The sequence below is a fragment of the Monodon monoceros genome, unplaced genomic scaffold (assembly GCF_005190385.1).
Source record: "Monodon monoceros isolate NGI ecotype Baffin Bay Population unplaced genomic scaffold, NGI_Narwhal_1 Super_Scaffold_21, whole genome shotgun sequence".
NCBI classification, from domain to species: Eukaryota; Metazoa; Chordata; class Mammalia; order Artiodactyla; family Monodontidae; genus Monodon; species Monodon monoceros.
Window position 1 is genome coordinate 148149168 of NW_021703778.1, and position 23051 is coordinate 148172218.

Sequence of the window (23051 nt, forward strand, 5' to 3'; positions counted from 1 at the left end):
TTCCTGCACTTCAGCACATAGGAGAAACCTCAGCTTTGTTTCCCAGCCTGCACGAGCTTCCATTTATCCAAGTGGAGTGTCATCTGCTGTCTTGCTGCCCATTCCCCAGCCCCTCCCCCCTCCCAGGGTTGCTCACAACCCCCTGCTTTTATTCCTGAAGTGCTCGGACACTGCCTGCAGTTACACTCCATTTAGACATTATTTTGGTGATAAAATGAAATTCCCCCCCCTTGGGCTCATTGTCTTTTGCAGAATATAGGAGAATAAGGTGGTGGTCTCTCCTGAGGGCTTTTCCCCCTCTTTAAATAATTCTATACCTATCCTCTCCCCACACTCATTTGAATCATCAAATTGATTATCCCTGTGGCTGTCACATCTCAAAAGATGACAAGCCCCAGAAGAAGGATTGGGGCTCGACGTAAAGCTGGTTTTGGTACAGTGGCAGCCCCGTAACATTCAGGTTCATGGAGGGAGCAGCAGACAGGGATTGCAGGTGTGTTTGTAGCTGGGGATTCAGGTGTGTATGCTGAAGTGTCTACTTGTGCCTCGAAGTGGATGTGGCAGGTAAGTTGGTTGTTTAACCGCAACTGTGTTTTTCTAAGCAGACAGGAATTTATTTGCTCGTGTCTGTGTCCTGGGTAATGTTTCTGAGAGTTGCCAGTGAGCATCATTTTATACATCTAGAGAGCGTCTTATAGAAGCGTGCCCTGCGTCTCACCATATGAGAGCCTTTCAGAACCCACTGGCCCAGGTGATGAGAGCTGGGAAGGGAATCAGTTTCTATCCTGTTCTCTCTTGCTGGGCCTCACCTGCTGGCCTGACCCTTTGCACTTCTGTGCACCGAACACCAGGTTTGAGGCTATGAATTTCTAAGGCGCTGGCCTCTTCTCCTTGATGTGAGGGAGGAGAAATGTGACTCATTTTTAATTTGTAAAACAGACCCCTTCCGAAAGGCTGAGGGGTGAGTTTGCTAAACCTGCCAGTTAAAAGATAGGATGGGGGTGAGAAGATATACAAGGGGCATATCTTTCAACCCCCCAAACCCACCAGCCAGTTGGACAATTTTTTTTTTTCTTTAATGGCGAGAGGACAGGCCTTGCAGCTCTACAGCACAATCCTACTCCTCAGGAGGTGGGGACCTCGCGCGAGCGTCTGATTCCATTGAAGTCTCTCTGGCTCACCCCCCTCCCCCCACCCCAGCTCGATTCTGTCACTTTAAGTCCAGCCCCTGAGAGATAGCCAATAGGAGCCAAACCATACATCAGTCTCCCAGCCTTAAAGCTACAGTAGGGTTAGTGGGCTCCAAGTCTCTGGTGCCCGAGCCTCCTCCACGGCTCCCCATCCCCTCTGCCCGCTCGGAGTGTGTGCATCAGTGGGAGCGCTGGGCTGGGCGCGCAAGGCTCTCTGCCTCCCTCTCGCCCCACCACGGTGCTTCCTTCCACTCTGCCTTCTCCCGCTCACCGTGCCCCTGCCCGGACTCGCACCTCGCCGGTGCCCTTCACTCGCTCTTCCGCGTGATTTCCCCGCCGCCTTTCTCTACCAACTGGGAATGCTAAAAGGGGACTGATGGACGTGTCAGAACTCTGCATCCCGGACCCCCTCGGCTACCACAACCAGTAGGTCCTCTGCTTCTCCGTCTGTGTCTGTCCTTCCGTCTGGGTGTCGCAGTTCTTCTTCTAGGCATTCTTGAAGTGGCAGGGACCCCGGGGGCACTTGGGGGGTGGGGAGGTTGCAAAGGGAAAACCACCCACTTCCTGGGTTTCCTTCTGGGGATAAACCCGACTCTAACTTTTCCCTCACCCCCTTTTACAAACCCTCACTTTTAGGTAAGAGCGGAGCTTTCTCATTCACTCTTTCTCTCAGACCTTCCCCGCGGGGAGAAAATCTTTGCGTTTCTGTGGGTTGGGGAGGAGCAAGCCTAGAACAGGTGCGGGAGTGTCGCAAGGATACTGGGTCCCATCCGGGAAAGCCTCCCTGCGAGCCCTTTGACTTTAATGTTTATTTCCATACTGGGGACCAAAAACGATCCCGGCAAGGGGACGAAATCGAACTTGCCGCGCAGGTTTGGAAACTGTGGGCGGCCAGCGCCGTCTCGCACCGCAGTCCCAGTGGGGCGCCCCGAGGGCACGCACGCGGCGCGGTGGACTCAAGCCACCCCAGGGGTGCGGGCGGCGCGGCCCGGGCAGACTGCGCCCAGCACGCCCTGCGAGGGGAGCCCGCATCCCGCTGGGAGTGGGGACAGTCGGCTCAGCGCAGCGGCGGAGGCAAAGTTGGTTCGCGGCTTTAGGAGAGGCTGCGCCCTGCGAAACAGACTGGCGTGATTTCCGTGCCCCGGGGCGGCTTAGCGCTCGCCTCCCTGGAACCCGGGGTTGTCTGAGCGGCGTGCGCGTGGGTGACGGCGGGGACTGCAGCAGGAAGCGACTCGCAGTAACCGCGGGTCCCCGAGCTTGGGCAGCGTGCCGAGCGCGCAGAGTGAGGAAGCGGAGAACTGATTCCCTGAGCGGTGGGAGGCTGCCCCGCGCGGCCAGCCTGGGCTCTCCGGGGTCCTGCCCCGGCCACCCGCGGTTTCCCTCCCAGGGCCCTCCGCGGTTGTCGTCCCACCTGCCCGGGTACCTGCCCCTGGTCTCCCCGCGGGCTCTACGCGTGCCGCCGCGCTCCGGGCTGGTGTCCCGGCGTCGGGGTGTGGGCGCGTGCAAAGTGGTCCCTCGGAAGGCTTCAAACAATAATACAATGAAAACTCTAGGTTCTCGCGGAACTGTTTAACTTCTTCCTCTTCTTCCTCCCCTCTTTTTTTCCTGAAGCAAACAGAACTACCAAAGTCAGTTCTCGTACCGCCATCCTTTCATTTTTGTACCACCCCTTCCTCCCAAGAACCGCGACATCCCTACAACAATACTCTGGATAACATGGGGTCCCAGGAAGTGTGATTACATCCCCCTCGCTGCACAGAATACCTCCACCCCAGGTGGACCACGCGTGAGAGAGGAGGCAACTTCACAGCAGCATCTCCTGGGGGTGACCGGACTGTCCAGCCTCCACGCTGACCTTTTTGTTTGTAGTTTTGGGGTTTCCCTCGGCAGAGGGTCCTTTAGATGCCGCCAGAATTTAGACAGAGTGTCAGAAGAAGGCGATTGCGTTGGGAGATGAGGGGAATCTTTAATTATAATGGATTCAGATTTCCATCAGTTTGAAAAGTGGCTTTTCATTCTCTTTAAAGGTTACACTGATCCCAGCTTGCGTGGCTGGTGGGGGTGGAGTGAGGGGTAGTTTCACACGGTGGTGCTCCTTCCGTAAGAGAGTGGGAGCCCCCAAAGGAACCTCCGGCGTGGGCGAAGCTGTGAACAATGTAGGATGTTTGTGGGGGCATTTCCTCATGTAAAACTACCAAGTACGACAAATATTGGATATTTAAATTATTTAGGTCGCTCTCTCCAGAGGTGCCTTCTTTAGTTGAGCTTGAAATATCTATTTGTCCCTGGCTCAAGTCACAGTCAATAAATATGAAATTTCCTATGGGGAAGTACATCTTTTGATTATGTTGACCAAGAAAGCAAGGAGAGATGGGGGATTTAGCAGTTGGGTAATTCATCGAGTTGACGGCAACCCTGGTTTGAGTTTGAGGAGAAATATGGGCAAAAAAGGAATGTCGGGGAAGCGGCAAAGGGGAGAGAGGGAGCTGAGGTCCTGGGTGTCTGGGAAAGGTTTGAAGTGGAAATCAGTTATAAAGTAAGCCTGAGAGTGGTTTGGACTCCCTAGCCTTCTTGGTTTCTTTGCAAGGAATTAGCTTCTCACTCCATGGAACAGAGGAAAAGCCAGAAACATGCCTGCTTTTTCTATGGAGGAGCTAAGCATCCCTGTGAGATGCTGTTTCTCAGAGCCCAGGACCTGCTGGGCAACCGCCGAAGCATTAGTGAGCTGGCCCCATATACAGGTGTGTGCCTCCTGGCGAGGGTTTACCTCTGCTGTAGTCACAGGGGTCCAAAATTTCCAAGGACGAGCTTGTGGAGGTCAGAGGCTGGTTTGGGGGGGAGGCACCTTTCTGACCTCAGCCCCGGTGCTTCACAAGCAGCTTTAGAGCCACTGGTAGCCAAGTAACAAGACAGAGGACTGCATTGTTTGGTCTGTTGGAAGGACCATAGAATGAATCCATCCATTACGGTGCCGATGTTTCTTGGGGAACATATACAAGAGTGGGTTCGAGTGCTCTGTACACACAATTTCTACCTCTTTGGCTTAGTTGATATCCCTGGACTGGAAAAAACCCAAGGGTGCAGGGACCACAGTCCAGTGAGAAAGAACTTCCCATACTTCCTTCTCACCTGCTGATACACAGAGAGCATTTTTTTAATGCTTTAGTGTTATTTTCACTTTCCAGGTGAGAAATTAACACACAAACACACACACACACACACACACACACACACACACACACACAGATATACCCGGACCTTCGTACCTTTCTCTCCTTCATTTTCATTTTCCTGTAGCCAATCCTGTAGGTGACTCCATTACCAGTTCTAATCAATATTTTATGTACATATATAATCAGCCAGAGTGGGAGTGAGTGTGCTGGCCTGTGTGGGCTTGTGTACAAATGCGTCGGGGACGGACCTGATGGAGACCCTCAGCATAAAATCCAGGGAGCAGGGGGCGCTGCGTCACCCAGCGTCCGATGACCACTTTGCTGATGTTAAAGAAACAGAGAACAAACTGTCCTGAAGGTAAAATATGTGGGTTCACACGTAGGAAAAATGCCACATGGTAATTAGAATCAGTGACCCAGAGAAAAACAAAGGGGGAAATTAATTTTTAATGGTACATGTAAAAATAAATCAGAGTGAGGACATTAGTCTTGGTTTTCTGAGGGAGGGGCTCTAGGAAATAAACTTTTACATGCCTGCCACACTTCTGGAGGTGTGGGCTGCCATGGAAGAGGGTGGGCTCGTTCAGGCCTGAGGGTGATAAACTAGGAGGAAACAGTGGGTCAACGCAGAGGGCCCCAGTCCCTGGTAAGGCCCTTTCCAGCTCAGTGAGGTCTTGACATCAACTGGAAATTTCCTCTCGGAGCTTATTTCCCCAACTCCATTTTACAAACAGTCCTTGATTTTACCAATAATTGGACATATAAAAATATGTTTCTTAAAAAAATATATGTGAAGAAACAAACTGACCCACCAAACAAGAACATTTCCATTCTATTGATTTGGAGTAATCAATACCTATTCCATTTAGTCTAAGAGAGGAGGGACAGAGGGGACTTTCGGGGAAAGCTCTGTGAGGGAAGTGGCTGTGATAGAGATTTCATGTCACAACCCTGCCTTCTCAGAGTGCCCCCCCCACCCCGGCCCTAGCCCAGGGGGCCTTTGTGACCTTGTCCTGTGTGTTTGATCCGTATTCCTGATAATGGGACATTTTGCCAAATGGTTTTTATTTAAGATAATCCATACTCATTGAAAGTTTGTCACCTTCCTCAGTGCTCTGCAAAATGCCTGGTTTCTTTTGAGCAGTTGGAACTGGGAAGCTCTGTACAAGTCTGGCAGCCCCCAAAAAGAGGGGTGGGTTGTGAGAGAGACATTGCGAGCGTGTTTGCCTGGCGGGTGGGCGATGGAGCTGGCTGTGTGAGGATTCAAAAGGAAATCAAGTTCAGTTCGGAAGACAGCCGAACAGTTAGGTAAGAGGCGGGATGCTTTTGATACGGTTCTGCAGCGCTGTTCCCTAGAACTTGTCTTCGCGGATGCTTTAAGTGGTTTCCTCAATATGATTTAGATTATTCGTGGTTCTAAGTTAAGGGGAAGGAATAGCAAATACTTAGACCGTAATCCACTCCTTCAAAGTCAAGTCCAGAGCCCACACCCTGAACACCCCAGGCCGGTGCCTTTCCACACCTACCAGCCATCATCTGGCTCTGTCTTTTCTCTCTGCAAGCAAGGCCCTCCCAGTCTCTTCCAGCTTGACCAGAAGGTCTGCCCAGAATTAGTCAGGACTCCTCACAGCTCTTGCTGGGAGCTTCTTTCTTGGTATCGGGTGGCTTTTGGCTGAATGATCCCATGGGGGACCCCAGCATGGCTTGAGGGCTGAGCCTCTGATGTCCTCCGCAGTGGCCGTGGTTCCCAGAGGGTGCGTGGGCCCAGGAGGGGGCTGCTAGTAGGGGGTCCACAGACCATGCCAGGAATCCTGGAAGGGCTCAACTTGGGGATGCTGGGACCAGACAAATCTGAGCCCACCTCCTGCCCTTGAGGCCATTTGCTGATTTCTAGGGATAAATCAAAGGTCTTTTTAGCACTGTTAAGTGCTGGTGACCCCTGACTGGGTTTCATCTCTGGTGAGAATCCCCTTTCTCAGTCCCATCAGCCTCAGACCTCCGGGGAAGGGTCACATGCATGGTCATTCCTCGGAGGAGAGGCCCATAGGCTTCTGCTGGCCCCGGTGTCCCGCGTGGCTGGGGTGGCCTGCGGCAGGATCACATCCCGGTTGTCCCATCGGCTGGTATGGCCAGGTCCCTGCGCAGGGAGGTTGCGGTGTTTATAATTGCAAATGTAATTAGCAGACCAGCTCTGGGGGGGACTGGGAAGCTCAACTTCTCTGCACATCACAGTGACCCCTGTGCTGGCTGGCCGGCAGATTAACCCTCCCTGGGCCAGCCTGCCCCCGCCCTCCCTCTGGTGAGGCCGCTGACCTTTCACTGATAATGGCAGGGCTGTCCCGGGGGAGGGATGGCAGGGCCAGACCCCTTCCTCGGAGAGGTTGTCAGGGCAATGCCTGGGAGAGGTCAGTCGCTGAGGGTGTAGTTTTTCCCTAGGCCACTGGGCATGTGACCCTTACCACTAGTGACAGTGTGACCCCACGTGGCAGGCTGCCCTGGGGCATTTCCTCGTGCACTTCCTGGGCCACGCTGGAAGCAGGTCCCCAGAAGACTTCGGGTGCGTGCTGGTCTGTGGCTCTGGGCGCCTTGCTGGGGAAAGCAGGGCGCTGGAGGGGGCGTCCTGTGGCTTCGGAGGACTGCTCCTGGGGCTCAGCGAGCAGCGGGGAGTGAGTGCCTGCTGGCCCCCAGGTTCTGCGGGGCTGCCCCCACTCCGGATGTGGCACGGGGAGGCACGCCATAGGACAGCGTGGGCTCAATTTGTCCCTAGGAGCAGAGACCGCCAAGCAACCATCCAACAAAAGACACTGACAGGGCTTCCCTGGTGGCGCAGTGGTTGAGAGTCCGCCTGCCGATGCAGGGGACACGGGTTCGTGCCCCGGTCCGGGAAGATCCCACATGCCGTGGAGCAGCTGGGCCCGTGAGCCATGGCCGCTGAGCCTGCGCGTCCGGAGCCTGTGCTCCGCAACGGGAGAGGCCACAACAGCGAGAGGCCCGTGTACCGCAAAAAAAAAAAAAAAAAAAAGACACTGACAAACGAGATGAGTGGGAAACTTGGAGCCGCCTGGTCCCTAGCCCCAGCCCCTCCTGTGAGTGTACTGGTCTCTAGAGGGCCTTTCTATACCGATCAGATTAGAACAGAAAGGATTTTTAATAGCACCTTTAGTTGTAAGCATTGGCTTAAGGGAGTGTCAAGACCTTTCTTGTTGCCGTCAACACCCTTGATATAGAGGATATCTCTGAACCCCGAAACATCAAGAGCCGCATCTGTTCCTAGGAGAGTGTCTGTGTGTGTACGGGTGTGAGAGCGTGCTGTGGTGGGGTCCCCTTTCAGATGGGCGTCACGGGGGCGACGGGCTCTGCTGTTTAAACACAGCCCCGGCCACCCTGCCTTTTACCCCTTGCCTAGACTGAGGTCAGGCTGTGGCCACATTTCCATGAGGGGCTGCTGAGCCTTGGGGTTTTTCCGTGGTGTGAGAGGGAGCACAGAGAGACTCAAGGGCTGGCTGTCCCTGCTGCCAGAGGAGTTCAGTCTTTCTTTAGAGGCTCTCTTGAGTTTTCTGGGCCTGGGTAAGGCTGGCAGACCCCAGAGAGGGTGAGCAGGCCGTACTGCCCTTCTCCAGCAGAACAGATGGCCACGCTCAAAGGAGCATTGGGATTTCTGCCCCAGGTCCCCGACTAACCCTTCTCTCCCTGGATAGGGCCATTGACAGTCTATCGCTAAAAAGGTCAAACGTGTTCTTAAGTCAAGGAAAATCAGACTGGTTTTAATCTGCCCGTGGGACGTTCAGTATGGAATTGGACAAGATGGGGGAAAAATCTATTGGCAAAATGTCTTAAATTCAGAGTTGTGTGTGCTTGGGTTAAAATAAGCCCCAAGCAAAAGTTTTCCTGGGGGTTACAGACATAAGTTTTTTCATCTTCATTTTGCCATGCTTTTTAACCTATACACATTGTAGTCCCAAAGAAGTTTTTTTCCCCTTCTTTTCCTCTCTCTCTCCCTTCCCCCCTCTCTCTCCCTCTCTCTCTCTCTTTAAATTTCTGTCCTCTGTTCCTTAGGACTTTAAAATATTCTATTCAGTATTGTCATTTGGTGTCCCCGGGATTGAGCCTTTTCTGGAAATGGTTTTCTGGACAATGTCATTTTGTTTCTCAATGTCATTTCATCCAGAGGTCAAAAGGCAGTTAAACAAACTCCAACAAGCTTTTGTTTTTATCTTCTTGTTTCAAATGTGATCAATTTTCATTTAAAACTGTATCAGAATCCTCTCCTGTCAATTACAGCAGCAGTCAGCCTCACGCCTCATCGGTGTTTACTGAAACACTACATTAAAATTGCACAGATGTGAAGTGCCCAATTAGAGTCAAGCTTTTCTATCTAGGAAGCCATGAGTTTCAAAACCCCAAATGCTAAGTGTTATTTTAACGTGGCTCTTTATTTTTTTTAATTGCTTGAATTAACTTGAATTCATAAATTTGGGTTTTTTTCTTCTTATTGTTATAAAATTCTTAAAGTATTATATTTACTTAGATTTATGCTTTCGGTTTTTTCACCTGGCTTGTATGTTTAAAAAGATACCCGGCAAAAGGTTTTTGATCATCACTGGTCTTTTCGTGTGTTCTTGGATTCCAGAGGGCAAAGAACAAGGAAATACAGTCATAAGAAAATGCTCTAGGGGAGGGTGGAGGATGTGAAGGGTGATGCTTCAGATGAAATTCTCTCATGTCTTCTACAATTTAACATTTTCCTTTGTCTTATTTTTTTCCCTCTATTTTCATCCCAACTTGCTCTAGTTTGCCTTTGTCCTTTCATCCCTCTTTGGTTTTATATGTTTTGGAGGAAGGAGTGTAGGGTGTGTGCATCTGTGTGTGTGTCTACCTGAGCGTGTGTGCATGTGTGTGTGTCTGAGTGTGAGGGTGTGTTGGAGCCGTTTTGAGCTGCCGCGCGCGATTAGCCGAGACAAGTCCCAAAGCAGAATGGCTATTGTGGGCCACCCTGTTCCGATTCAGCCATCAAGGCCTTGACCCACTGTCAATGGCCTGCTCGCATTTGGTGGGGACACCAAAGAGGGTAAAAACCGTACGTTCCAGGTTGGTTGTCTGTTACCTGAGGAGGTGCAGGTGAGAGGGTGTCAGGACGCACCAAACTTTATTCGAAGTCTATTTTTCCATCTCTCTGCTCTCTTATCTCACTTCCTAGCACGTTGAGCTCTAGTTTGGGATCCTGGTGTTGCTGAGTGAATGAGCTAGCGTATGCTTTTGTTTTTGCTTTCCTAATCGATGGGCAGAAAACATTCCCTTTTGATGGTGAGACATGTCTTCAGCACGCATGCAGAGTGCAGTATTTATCCTTTTCCTTTTAGCCTCACTCTTTGTCATTTGTCCCTTGGGTGTGTTGACATTGTCTACCTAAGCAGTCAGGCTAACAAGCTTTGGCAGAAAGGACACCGCTTTCACAGAAATAATAGCAAGAATGTGATGGTTGTAATAATTATAACAGTAATAACAGCTTGCAGCTTTTTCTTCCCCAAAAGCGCAAAGCAATTCTCATAACCAGTTTCCTCGTAGTAACTGGATTAGGGTTGCTGTGTCTTGCCTCTGAACATAAATGTTTTTCTGCAAACATAACTTGCACAGGCTTCAGGTTTGCATGTCTAAATTCATCCAAGAGCAAAAAATGCCTGGTGTTTGAAATTTGAACAGACTGGTGAAGGAGAATATGGTGTCAGCCACACGGTGCCCCTCAGAAATGCTAGGTGTGTTGCCTTTGAACTGGGAAGGGAGAAATGTTTCTTGTACAGGACACTGGGTCGGGTCTGACCCTCCTGTCACAAGCATCTGAGGTCCATGCCAGGCTCTGCCTCTCCATGCCCTCAACGTTCCTTGGTTCCTCTGGCTGCAATCTCAGGAGAAGTTTGCAGACCAAAGGCACACAGAGGACAAGAGGGGTTATGACTTGGCACATGTGAATAGCTGGGAAAAAAACTGGGTGAAGAGAGAGGCAAAGTCACCTCACCACCCTTGATCACCTTCTTGGCCATTCAGCGTCTCCCAGGGCTGCTGTCCCTGTTCCTGGGTACCTCAGCCTGTTCTCTGGAGGCAGAAATTAGAGGGAGGGCACCAGGGAGCCGCCCCCTCTGGATCCCCGAGACCCCTCTTGTGACTTTTCATGCCGATACCCAGGCCTGGAACTGCTCACCTGCAAACTGCTCATCTGTGCATTACTTTTGAAATTGGTGCTGCCTTTGTTATTTCCTCTCTCACCACCACCCCCTATTTTTGTATGTGCGACTTGGAAATAGGAGACAGCCTAATATACCAGCCTAACATAACAGGAGACACCTAATATACCAAGGTCCCACGACTGTATTTTTTTTCTACTTCAGTATTCTTACTCGTGTTCTTACTCAATTTTTCCCCCCAAAATACCCAACAACCTAAATTTTTGGGTTATTAATTGATTATTATCTGATTTAACAAACAAAACATCCTACCCCACAAGGAATCCCAGCAAGGATCTGGCTGTGTTGCTGAGGCTGAGATCTGCTTTTTTCCCCCTCAGTCGGTGAGAAACGTTATAGCTTCAATTCCCTTGCTGGACCCTGAGTAAAAAATTAATTCATGAATAATAAAAACCAATCAGTCTTGTTGAGTTAAGAAGGATTAGGAGAAAGGGTGTTTTTTCTTACAGAGAACATTTGGAATCTGCGTGTCATTGTCACCGAGTGTTGGGGTGGCTTGAGCGTGCCTTTATTCACAGCAAATGAGCTGTTTATTATCCCGAAGCGTAACACGTCTTCCTCAGTTGTAAGGCCAACTTACTGAAGATCGTTATGGGTTTCCCACCCAGTTCTCTCCCACGATCCCATACCGCAAGTCAGTGATCATTCATTGAAATTAAGACAGTTTCCTGTGTAAGTGGCACATAACCAAAGAGCAACAGACCCGGCATTGCATTATGAATAAGCCAGTTTGTTGATGGAATGGAGTCTGTCTCTCGATTTCCCTCCCCTTTCTTTCCCTGGGAAGTAATTGACTAGAAATTTACATGCCTTTGCAAGAAGTAGAGAAATTAGACTTGTAGATACTCTTTTTAGTTTCCAGAATACTATCTTCCTCCCAGGGTTACTGTGAAGATTAGACAGAGGTAATTCACAAGTGTCAGGCACATAGTGGGTGTACATTAAATGTTTGATGTTCTTGTTAATTTTTTGATGCTATCTTATTGGAAGTTACTTTTCATTCCTTTGATATAACCTCACAATGAAAGTCCTTCCTACTCAGCAGTGAGATTGGGGTGCTTGAACTGATTACTTTGTTTAATGCGATCAATGTGGCTTGGGTTTCCATATGTAACACAAGGGGATTACAGAGGGAATTATGATTTGGGGCCGAGGTGATGAATAGGAAATTTCCTCTGAATGAATCCCTATATCCTTGGACCATGGGTAGAGTTGCCCAATAAAATACAGGACACTCAGTTACATTTGGATTTTAGATAAGCAACAAATAATTTTTTAGTATAAGTATGTCCCATGTGATATTCGCTAAATCTGGCAACCCTACCATGGGTGTTTTTCTTAAATTGGTCTGATTAAAAAACACATTTCCCTTATCTTTTTTACTTTCGACCAAGCCCCAAAGAACAATTATGTGTAGTTTTTTCAAAGTGTTTTTAAAATGACTATCTTTAACTTTTTGCCAAGATTAACTTGTTAGGTTGGCCATGTCCTTGGAAGTTAGTGCGTACAAGTGATTTCTGTCATCCAGATATATCGATAGAGTTGCAATCAGGTAAACAGATCTGCCGAATGAGGTCTCCTAGCATAGCACCCAGAGCTACTGAATTTTGCCTTAGGGAGAAACAGGGTAAGCAGAGTCTTTTCGGGAACCTGCCTCTGCGTGATGTTTCCCTGACAAGCAGGTTGAGGGGCTGGATTGTTAGAACCTGACATCCCAGCAATTGGAAGCTACCCTTGCTGCACCTGGGAGGCCAAAGCAGCGGCCTCTCCCTGCCTTCCCACACAAGGACAAGAGGCTGACCTTTTGGAGGCATCCCCTAGGGGGCTGTGAGGGAAACGGCCCAAATTAGTGTTAGGTGGTGGAGTAGGAAGGCCAAGGGGCTGAACCTGATACAGTCAGCTGGGGGCATGGATGAACTGGGGCACACGAGGGACCAGCAAATCCCAGCTTCTCTTCACTCACCTCCCAGAGCAGCATAGTTGCTCAGCCCGGTAAACACAACCCATTGTTTTAAGCGTGGTACCCTCGCAGCCCAGAATATGGGAAATGGAAGAGCTCTAGAGCCCCCTGCAGGCCATCAGTGGCACTGCACCTCGTGGGCGACTCCCACTTACAGAGCCTTATGAGGGTGGGAAGGAATGTGGAGGATCCCAGCAGGTGAGCCTGCAGCAACACAGGATCCTGGAGGAGTGGGTTAGGGTTAGGATCCCGGCTTCAGAAAGTAGCTCTGGTTTTGGAATCGCCTTTCGGAGCCATGCTCCATGCTTTTTAGCACTGCAGTTGCCTCCTTGTGTGGTATGCCAATGCCCTCCCCCCACGCACACATACACACGCAGGACTCTGCCTCCGTGGCTTGCCCTGACCTCCCGACAGGCTGAGCAGTGCTCAGGCCTCACTCAGCTTAAGGAATGCCCTCCAGGCGTCACCGCAGCCAGTGCTATTTTCAGAGCCCAATTGACACTTGTGTCCAGACTGTCTTCTCCAAGACGCCTAACTCCCTGGGGATCATTTAGGGTTTGCTGGAAGAAAAATTTTGGGGAAGACAAGAGAGCTGAAAATAAACTGCAGGGTCAGAGGTGGACAATTGTAATACTAATAATAATAACAGTCGTTAACATTTATCGAGCACTTACTGGGTGCCGGGCTTTGTCCTAAGAACATTTCATGTATTAACTCACTGCTTTCTCACAATAACCCTATTGGGGTTAATTAGAAAATAGGAACTAGGTCCAATTACTATCCCCATTTTACAGGTAAGGAAACTAAGGCACAGAGATGCTAGGTCACTTGCCCAAGGTCACACAGCTGACAAAGCTGGGATTTGCTCAGGAGCAATCTGGCTGTGTGCCTGCACTCCACCCAGCGCTATATGTGTTGTATGTCACTCACTGAGTCTAGAATTCTAGCTTTCTAACTCCAGCTTTTACACCACCCCTTCTTAGCTGTGTGGGTCGAACACATAGGTAAAGTTTGGGGTGGAGGTGGAAGGGGAAAATTGGGCCTCATGTCTTGCTCCTAGAAAAGCAGAGGGAAGAATGGCCACAGCGGGTTGGGCCCTGTTCCCCCCTTAGCCTGTGTCATGGGCAGAAGGGAAGGCTGGAGAAAGGAACTTTTAGTCTTCCTGACCTCATCCTCCAAGAGCCCATGGCCAACCTCCAGGGGCACCCCCTTCGTGCCTCCCTCTGAGACTGTCATCAATGTATGTTGAAGCTGTAATTTTCTCCCATCTCATGCCTTCCCCTTGTTTTCTCATCACCCGCTCTCCAACAACTCCTAAGTCTGAATCTCAGGGTTGGACTCTGGTGTCCAGCTTGGGCTCCTGGCTGGACCTCACGCCAGCACTTGCAAAAGAGAATTGCAGCATCGCCCTCCAAACTGCTTCTCCCCGTGTCTCCCTTGTCTCGCCCTCCCTTGATGCAGGGGCCCCCAGCTAGGATATGGAGCGTCTATCTAAATATACACCTCAGATCTATTTCCTATTCGTGCTATTATATACCTGCAACCCCCAGTCTGCCTGGCAAACTTCTATTTATCCTTTATTTATTTTTTTTAACTTTAATTTTGTTTTATTCAACTTTTTGAAATTTTTATTTATTTATTTATTTATTTTATTTTATTTATTTATTTTGGCTGCACCACGCAGCATGCAGGATCTTAGTTCCCTGACCAGGGATCAAACCTGAGACCCCTGCAGTGGAAGTGCAGAATCGTAACCACTGGACCACCAGGGAAGTCCCCTCTATTTATCCTTTAAACCCTGCTCATGTGTCCCCCTCTGAGTGAAGCCATCCCTGACGCCTCCCAGGGGGAAGTAATCTCTCTCTTTTTGCAGCTGCAGTCTGGCCCATGCCCTTGACTGGGTTGTAACCTGTTGGATTTGAATATATGCTTATCTTTTCCCACAACTTCATGAGCCCCTAGAGTACAAGCTCATCTCTGTCCCCACCGCCTAGAACAGCACCTGGTATGGAGAAGGTGCTTAATGCATGTTGGTGGGGCTCACCTAGGGAGATCAGATATGGGTAAAGGGGAATTCTGGAGGCATAAGAGGGAGGTAGAAGGCCATGGAAACAGTGGCCAGGAGGGGCCTGGCTCTGCAGCATCTATTGCCCTGTTGACCAATGAGGGCAGATCTGGCTGGCTAGGTGGCCTCCATGCCCTTCTTGGGGGCAGTATAATGTAATGGTTAGGGGGGAAAGCGCTGGCTCCAGAATGACTGAGTCTAAATCCTGGCCCCAGTGGTGTGCTGGAACCAGCTCAAACTGGCTCGGGAGAACCGACCATTACATTTTCAGGAATTTTGTAGCTGACTGTTAAACACAATCATCATTAAAAGTGAAATTATATAAACTTACTAGTAAATACATTGTCTTAAAAACAAAGGTAGGGCTTCCCTTGTGGCACAGTGGTTGGGAATCCACCTGCCAGTTCAGGGGACACGGGTTTGGGCCCTGGTCCGGGAGGATCCCACATGACACGGAGCGGCTAAGCCCTTGTGCCACAACTGCTGAGACCACGTGCCACAGCTGCTGAACCCCACGCACCCTAGAACCCGTGCTCCAAAACGGGAGAGGCCACCGCAGTGAGAAGCCCACGCACCGTGACGGAGAGTGGCCCCTGCTCGCCGCAACTAGAGAAAAGCCCGCATGCAGCAGCAAAGACCCAACTCAGCCAAAAATAAAAACAAATAAAATAAATAAATTTTTTTAAAAAGCTAAGTAGAAAATAATTGTTTTTACAAAAACAAAACAAAAAAACCCAAAGGTAATAAATACTCAAAACTCACTACTTTAATATTTTATTACCTTTATGTTCTTGAACTAAATTTGCATCTAGTATGTCTGCATGGTAGGAATACTATATGACAGATTGTTAACTGCCCATCTCTTCACAGTAACACAGCATCAGTGATGTCACATTGGTAGCTTGAAGCTGGCCACGATGGTATTTACACTATGGAAGCAGGCAAATCATTCCCCTTCTTCCATCCAGTTCTTAAACATTTACTGTCACACCACTGCCTTGGCTGTGTGACATCCCAGCTCTGTGACCCCGGATAAGTTACTTAATCTCTCTGTGCCTCCGATTCCTCATTATCAGTGACGACCTTCATTTCTGTAAAGATTAAAAATTGATCAATATAAGGTACTTAAAGCAGAGACTGGTACACAGTAAGTGCTCCAGAAATTTTGACTCTTTTCAGTGTTTCTTCCTCACGGTTCCAAGCATGTCCCTATTGAAATTCTATCAAAACTAATGACTTTCCCAGATAGCAGAGTGTGAGTTTTATCCTTAGAGTGTAAGGTTATCGTTTTTCCCTGCTGGACCCTTGCCCATGGGGTTTAACTGTGGTAGCCAAGAGCAGGAAGCAGAAAGCACTAATCTTCCAGGGGAAAAGCCTCCGGGCCAAGAGAGGAACTGGGACCACAGCAGCCACCAGTGTGGCTGAGCAGGTGAGGTGGGCACAGGTGAAGTCAGGAGAGAAACAGAGCAGATGCAAAGAATAGCCAAGCGCCAGGGTGAAGGGAGGCTGTGCAGTGGCTGCAATGGGTCCCTTAGATCACATGAGGGGGCAGATCGTCTCCCAGGAAATGCTGGGCAGTGCAGCCATGCCTGCGGAGGCAAGGGCTCCCTTGGTTTGGGAGTTGAAGGAATATTCCAGACCATCCCCAAGTTAGCACACATTCTGTAATCAGCTTGAGCTGCAGTTGCTGGGGAAGCCGCAGGCAAATCCACAGCTCTCAGCACAGCAGAGGCCCAGGAGAGGCCAGAGTGGGCTAGGCTCTCCTGGACTCTTCCTCGGCTGGACTCTCGGGCCGCAGTCAACTCTGGCCCCGGAGGAGATCTCTGCACTGGCAGTTCCCTGGAAATTGCTTCTGGCTGAGACCTTTGGCATCAGGAGGTTCAGCTCAATGACTCAGTCACACACAGCCCCCAGGCCAGGCCAGCCCGCTTTCAGTGTTGAGTGGCCTGCAAGCCTGCAGACATGGGTAACAGCTAGATCTGCACAGCTTTCCAGGCCAGGGGTGCATCTCATCGCTGGGGGCTCACTTCGTTCTCTGAATCCCTGTTCTGTAGAGAAATGCCCTTAGAAGTGGCCTTGTCAAGGAAGAGGCAGCCTTGAGAATCAAACCCTCTTTCCCACATCTCCATGAGTGTTGCCCCATCACCCTGAGCCCCTTAAAGGCCTGGGTCCAATTTATTTGTGAATCTGCAGTGCAGGGCCAGGCATGGAGGAACCTTCAGTAAATACGAGGTGAAAGCTTGGATACAATTTGAGAAAATTTGTGTACTGAGTTGAGCTGCTGATGGGCCACCTGTACAGTTGTACAGGTTGTTCACTGACCAAGAGTTCCTGGTTGAGGGTGTGGGTGAGGTCTGAACCTAGTTGTTCTAATTAACCCCAAGATACACATGGCAGGGAGGAGAGGCAGTGAGTATTCAAGTTCAGGGCCTAGAGGGGCTGAGGAGTCTCAGGCTCTGACACACAATGGGAACAACCCCCCTAACTAGCATATGCCTTGGTTCTCTAAAAGCCGCTGTGTTTTTAGAGCTGCTCAGCACCATCCTTGCAGCCTGAATTTAGAGCCTGATAAGGTCTCCAGAAAGCTTTCTGTTTTGTCTAACTGCAATTCTTAGTGGGCCCCCAGAGCTCTCCATAGGCAAGACCAGGAAGGGTCACCCAGGCCCTGTTCTGTTGCTGCCCAACACATTGGGCCCCTGTGTTCCCAGACTCAAGGGGCCGGGTGGTGTGTGGGTGTGGGCAGGGCATGTGAGAGGGAGAGTCTCACATGGTCCCTGGGCTCCAAGGGCCTCGGTGAGTAGATTTTGGGGAGCGCTGGAGCTTAGTAACTTGAAAGGGAAGGGAACTGCTGTGTTAGCGTTTGATCGGGTGTTCACAGGCGTGATCTCTTTAAATTTACAGTAACACCTCAGTAAAGTAGGGGGTCCTATCCCCCTTTATGGGAAGAGAAACTGGAGGTCCAGAGAGATTGAGTGACTTGCCCAAGGTGACATGTGCGTCCACTTTAAAGATCCAGGCTGCAAATCCAAGCCTCCCTGAAATAGTGCAGCACTCCAGACCAGCCCTCCTGACATTTCCCCTGTCACGATAACGCGGTCCCGAGCTGCCCCTGGGCTCAGGAAGGGGGAGCAGAGCCCCTGAGGAGGGCATGTGGCTCTTGAGCTGCCCGGGGCACCTGAGCAGAGGGTCAGGGCATCCAGAAGTGTGGATGTAGGTGCCTGTGGATGTCTGTGCTGGGCTGAGGGAAGTGCCTCTTCTCGCCAGAAAGGGAGGAGGAGGAATGAAGCACCACCCCTCGCTGCTTCCAGGTCAGCTGCCTTGGAGCTGCTGACAGCAGTCAGCCTGCTCGAGTTGGAGCTCAGGCCTGTGGCCGGTGCCTCCAAGGGCCTCCATGCAGGTCTGTGGGGGAGGGGATGTGCCAGAGGCCAGGGTCCTGCGTGTAGCCGTTAGGGCACAGTGGAGAGGGAGCCTGCATTGGCTTGTCTGTGCTGTGGCCAGTGTTTAGCAGGCCTGGGTTTAGGTTTGAGGTTTTCTCTCTCCTGTATATCCAACCTCCCCATCGCCGCAGCTTCACCCCGACCAGCAGAGCAGTCCCAGGATTGACTTGGGGCAGTAGTAGGGGACCCAGCCTGCCCTCCCTGGGGACAGGCACCCCTCAGCAAAAAGGCTCTCATCGCCTTGGGAAGGGCCCCAGCTTGGCCCAACTAGACACCCGCACGTGTGCTCATGGCTGTCAGCCTTGCCCACCCCTCCTCCACCCCTGCAACCTCCTAAGTCTTTACTCTGCCAGGTACTTTCCCCCGGTAATAGTAAAAAATGTAGTTACAGTGGTCCGCAATGGATCTTTTTTTATTTGGTCTGTAAATATATTTATCTACAAAATGTTACATGTTGTGACATCTAGATATTGCATGAAATACCTTTATGGCAGAGGTTAAAGTAACCTGAGATCAGAGCAGTCCCAGAAAATAGGGACCCCTGGCAGCCAAGCCAGGCCCACAGGGAGTGCAGAGGTCAGGACGGGAGGCAGGGGTCCTGGCAGTGCCAGGTCGTCATCGTGGGTATGGCCGGTGTGGGCCGCTGCTCATGGGTCGGTGGGTCTACAGTGTTGCCGAGCAGGGGCCCAGCCAGCAGCCAGTGGCCATGTGCAGCAGATACCTGCAGGATCTGAATCAGAGGCCTCTCCACGGGCATGCAGGAGGACCGAGGGGTGTAGAGGTGGGGACTCGGGCAAGGGACGCCATAGCCGCAGTCTTCTCGGGGGGTCACTGGATTCTGGTTTTTGCAGTAATCACAACTCCTGGCCATGCAGGTGAGGCCAGAGATGGTGCCCATGACCGGGAGACCCAGCCACTGCAGGCTAAACCACTTTCTCTCCGCGTCTGCAGCTCTTTTCTGTTTCTCCATCATACCTGCCTCCCAGCCCTGTAGTCCTGCCTCTGTTATCCTAGGCTTGTTTCACTGTATTTTTCTCTCCTTGCTGCTCATGGCCACAGTCATCATCACTAATATCTGCTGAATGCCTGCTACGAGCGAGGCACCGTGCAAAGCGCTTCCTGTGGACACGCGCATCTTTTCCGTCCTCTCTTTCCAGACCTTCTGTTCTAAAGACTCAGCCCTGGGAGCCCCTGAGCACCATACATGGGTGGCGTGTGGGACTCCCTACTTCCCAGAGGGAGAAGGCAGAACCTGGGGGCTGGGGAAGACCCAGGAGGCTCATGGGCGCCTCAGCCCTCATTTGACAGATGGGAAACTGAGGCCCTGAGCGGATGAGGGTCTTGTCTGCAGTCCTGCAGCTCGTGTGCAGAATCCAGCCCAGGCCCCACCCAGCGCCTGCTCGTGCACTGCCTATCTTTCTGGATGGAAATCCTCTTTGCCCTCAGCTTCAGGGAGGGCCTCCAGGACCAGAACTGTGAGCCTCAGGGCCGAGCAGTGCTCGCCACCATCTGTCTCTTCCACTGTTACCCTGTGCGTCCACCCTAGCCGGGCCGGGTCAGGCAACAGCAGGAGCCGGCGGGAGCCAGACAGAATCATAGGGGTGCTGGACAGACTGACATGAACAATTCCAATCATTTTAAAACATCGAAGGATTGAGAGAGTTTCAATAGTTGGAAACTGGCAGGAAGAGAGATGAGCTGCTGGTCCTGGGCAAGGAGGCCCCCCCCTCCTCGTGGTTCCCCTGCCATCTGTCCCCGATGCTCGCCTGTGAGCTCCTTCATGTTTCCCTCCCAGGGCATCTCTTAGACTGGGCTCTGCTCTCGGTGACCAAGGTGGAGACAGCAAGGATCTCCCCATGTGGAGGAGAAGGTGGGAGATTTGAGCCACGTGACAGTAATGACCACGTGCTCTGTCTGGCTCACGCTGGCCTTCCTGGTGCCTCACCCCATGGCTGGCACCAAAAAAGAACACATTGCCCTGCTGCCAACACTGTGGGCACTTTCAGGCAGCATCCAAGCTGCTGCAGCCCATGTCCAAGGTCAGCACCTAACTGGCCATCCCTGATCTGAGGTCAGCGTCAGGGTCTGTAATACTGCCGTGTACATAGACGCACCCGGCTGGGCTGGCGAGGATAGAGAAGAGCCCCATGGAGGAAGGAGAGGGTACCCTTTCCTGACTCCTGACTCACACTAGCGGACATACAGGAATAGACCAGCCCTGTGTGATGTGCTGGAGAGGGTGGAAACTTTGATGTCAGACTGGTCTGAATTCACCTGGTAATTCTGGCTCCCCTTGCTGTGCAGCCTTGAGAGAGTCATCTAACCTCCCTGTGCCACGCTGGCCTCATCTGAAAAATAGAAATAATAACCCTTCTGGGACTTCCCTGACACTCTAGTGGTTAAGACTCTGCGCTTCCACTGCAGGGGGCACGGGTTCGATCCCTGGTCGGGGAACTAAGATCCCACATGCCACGCGGTGCGGCTAAAAAAAAAAAAAGAAATAATAAGCCTTCCCTTAAGGGTTGTGAGAAGCTTTAATGCAATAATGCTTGTAAAATGTTCATACAGGACCTCACAATGTCCATTATGCCCCAAGCATTCTCTGTAAACATTCTGTGGTCATTGAAAGGAAACGTGCAAATTCATTTTAAAGTATGACTGAATTGTGAATTTATTATGTATTTTTCCAACTGATGAAGAATAAAGGTACCAAGATTATGACACAGGGGAATCAGGAGAGGTTTTGATACTGAAAAGCCCTCCTGGGTCCATATGGACTGATGCAGAACTGTAGACAGCATAGAGTTAGGTGAGAAAGCAGACGGCTGAGCAGAATATATAGTAAAATTACATTTATGGCTTTTTAAGTTCCAAATGCTGGGCATATGCTTTGGGAATTTTGGGAAGGAGACACAAAAAGCTGTCATTTGAGTTACCGCTGGGGAGTCTGCTTGGGAATCCTGGAATTGGGAAAGATTTTTCTTTTGACCTTACCCTTTTGGTCATATGTGAGTATGGGTTCTATATGAAAACAATTGTAATTTAAAAGTTAAGGAAACCGACTTAAGCAAGCACATTGGCAAATGCTCCCAAGAAAAACATCGAAGTAAAAAAGGGTCCTCTACAAGCTTGGAAGCCAGCGCTCTGGACAGACAGACTTCCAGAAACGGGGCTCTGTCCTTGCCGGGCTCCCTGCCCCCCTGCTCCCCCTTGGCCCCTGCAGTGCACGCCTCACCACGCAGGGGTGGGCACCTCTGCCCGCAGCAGCCGCAGAGACGAACCTGGGTGCAGGTCCGCCCGCAGGCTGGGCTCGCAGGCTGGGCTCGCAGGCGTGGTGCTGACAGTGGATGAGGCAGCCGGGCTCTCCCGGGTTGGCAAGGGCTGACCTCCTCACCACAGCCTTTCTCCGCTTCACACCTCGCAGAGCCAGGCTGGGGGAGTCGCTGGAGGATCTTGGCTGGATGAGTGGGCGGCTGCCCCCCTGCCTCAGAAGCCATTAATCTTGTGTCTCCTCGGCCTCCCACCCCCGCTGCCCTGGCACAGACGGACTCGGGAAAGGACATGAAAGGGGCCCTGGGCTTCTCTCTGTGGTGGACCGTGACCCTGGAACATACCATCTGGCTTTTCTGTGTGTCTTCTGACACGAATTCCCCAGGTCGGGACACATCAAATAGAGCTGTGTCTGGTGACATTTCTCATTGTTATTCCTTTGGTGGGGCCTTCTGATTCAAGGTCACAGGTAGGTGCAGCCTCCAGAGGCTGCCTGCGGGGGCCAGGGGCCTCCGTCCTGTGGATGCCTCAGGAGGGGGCTTGCACAGGGAGGCCCAGGACCGCAGAGAGGGCAAGACCCTACTCACCGCCCCAGGCAGGCCAGTCCCACGGGGCCAGGCCTGGCCCCAGAACTTCCTGGTGCTACCAGCTCTGGGCTTCCTTCCCTGCAGTCTGACTCTTCCCACACAAAATAGCCAAAGTGCCAGGTACCCAATCTGGGGTGTCAGCAAATGTGTAGAGTTTGACCTTGGCCCTGGGAATATCGGCTTTAGTCTCAGATCTGTATTTGCTTTAGGAAGGCAGAGGTTGCTGGCTTTAGAGTAATTCCAAAACAGAGTGATTTGGGGTAAAGTAATTTTGTGCAAAGGAGAGGGTCTTTTTTTTTTTGGCTGCGTTGGGTCTTCGTTGCTGTGTGCGGGCTTTCTCTAGTTGCGGCGAGCGGGGGCTACTCTTCGTTGTGGTGTGCGGGCTTCTCATTGCGGTGGCTTCTCTTGTTGCGGAGCCCGGGCTCCAGGCGCGCGGGCTGCAGTAGCTGCATCACGTAGGCTCAGTAGTTGCCACACTCGGGCTCTAGGGTCTGCAGGCTCTAGAGCGCAGGCTCCGTAGTTGTGGCGCACGGGCTTAGTTGCTCCATGGCATGTGGGATCTTCCCGGACCAGGGATCAAACTCGTGTCCCCTGCATTGGCAGGCAGACTCTTAACCACTGCACCACCAGGGAAGTCCCAAAGGAGAGGGTCTTTGGTTAACCTAGATGTTTGGTACTCAAAGTTGGACTATCTTCTGAGCAGTGAGTTCTCCATCACTAGGAGCATGTAAGTGGAAAGGGGACCTGTTTGGATTGAGCTTGCTGTTGTACACTTTGCTCTTTAGAAAAAACCCCTTCGTTTCATATTGGTGGGGAGGAGACGGTGCACCTGCACGGGGCCACATTGGACAACATCTCACTTTTTTACTTCTGATCTTTCCAGCATGGGGCAGCGCCTCCTGAGCTACCTTGCACTTACTGGAAAGTTGGTTCAATAACCCTAATAGCTAACACATATCTATGTGTTTAACTATGTGCCAGGCACAGCACTGCATGCTTTTACCTAATTTTCGTCTTTGAATCTCAACAGTACTGCAAGGTAGGCACATATATTTTTCTCATTTGACAGATGAGAAGGCCGGGGCTCAGAGAGGTTGAGTAGCATCCCCAAAGTCACAGAGCTAATAAAA

The 23051-nt window shown here is 51.1% G+C and overlaps 1 protein-coding gene and 1 non-coding gene across 5 annotated transcripts in view; one reads left to right on the top strand and one right to left on the bottom strand.

Moving 5' to 3' along the window:
- The window catches only part of ESRRB (estrogen related receptor beta), a 171456-nt gene that overhangs the window by 64005 nt on the left and 84400 nt on the right, over nt 1-23051 (top strand). Inside the window, exon 1 of one of the 4 annotated variants that reach the window (XM_029239079.1) lies at nt 1318-1616. The exons of 2 other annotated variants lie outside the window; for them this stretch is intronic. In XM_029239079.1, the coding sequence (XP_029094912.1) occupies nt 1567-1616 (50 nt within the window). In that variant the 5' untranslated portion in view covers nt 1318-1566. Of the gene's footprint in view, nt 1-1317; nt 1617-23051 lie in introns of those variants that run through there. One more of the 4 variants, XM_029239083.1, reaches the window with a different exon arrangement.
- On the bottom strand, nt 14262-14334 carry TRNAG-UCC. Its single transcript has one exon. It is a non-coding gene; the product is annotated as a tRNA-Gly (tRNA).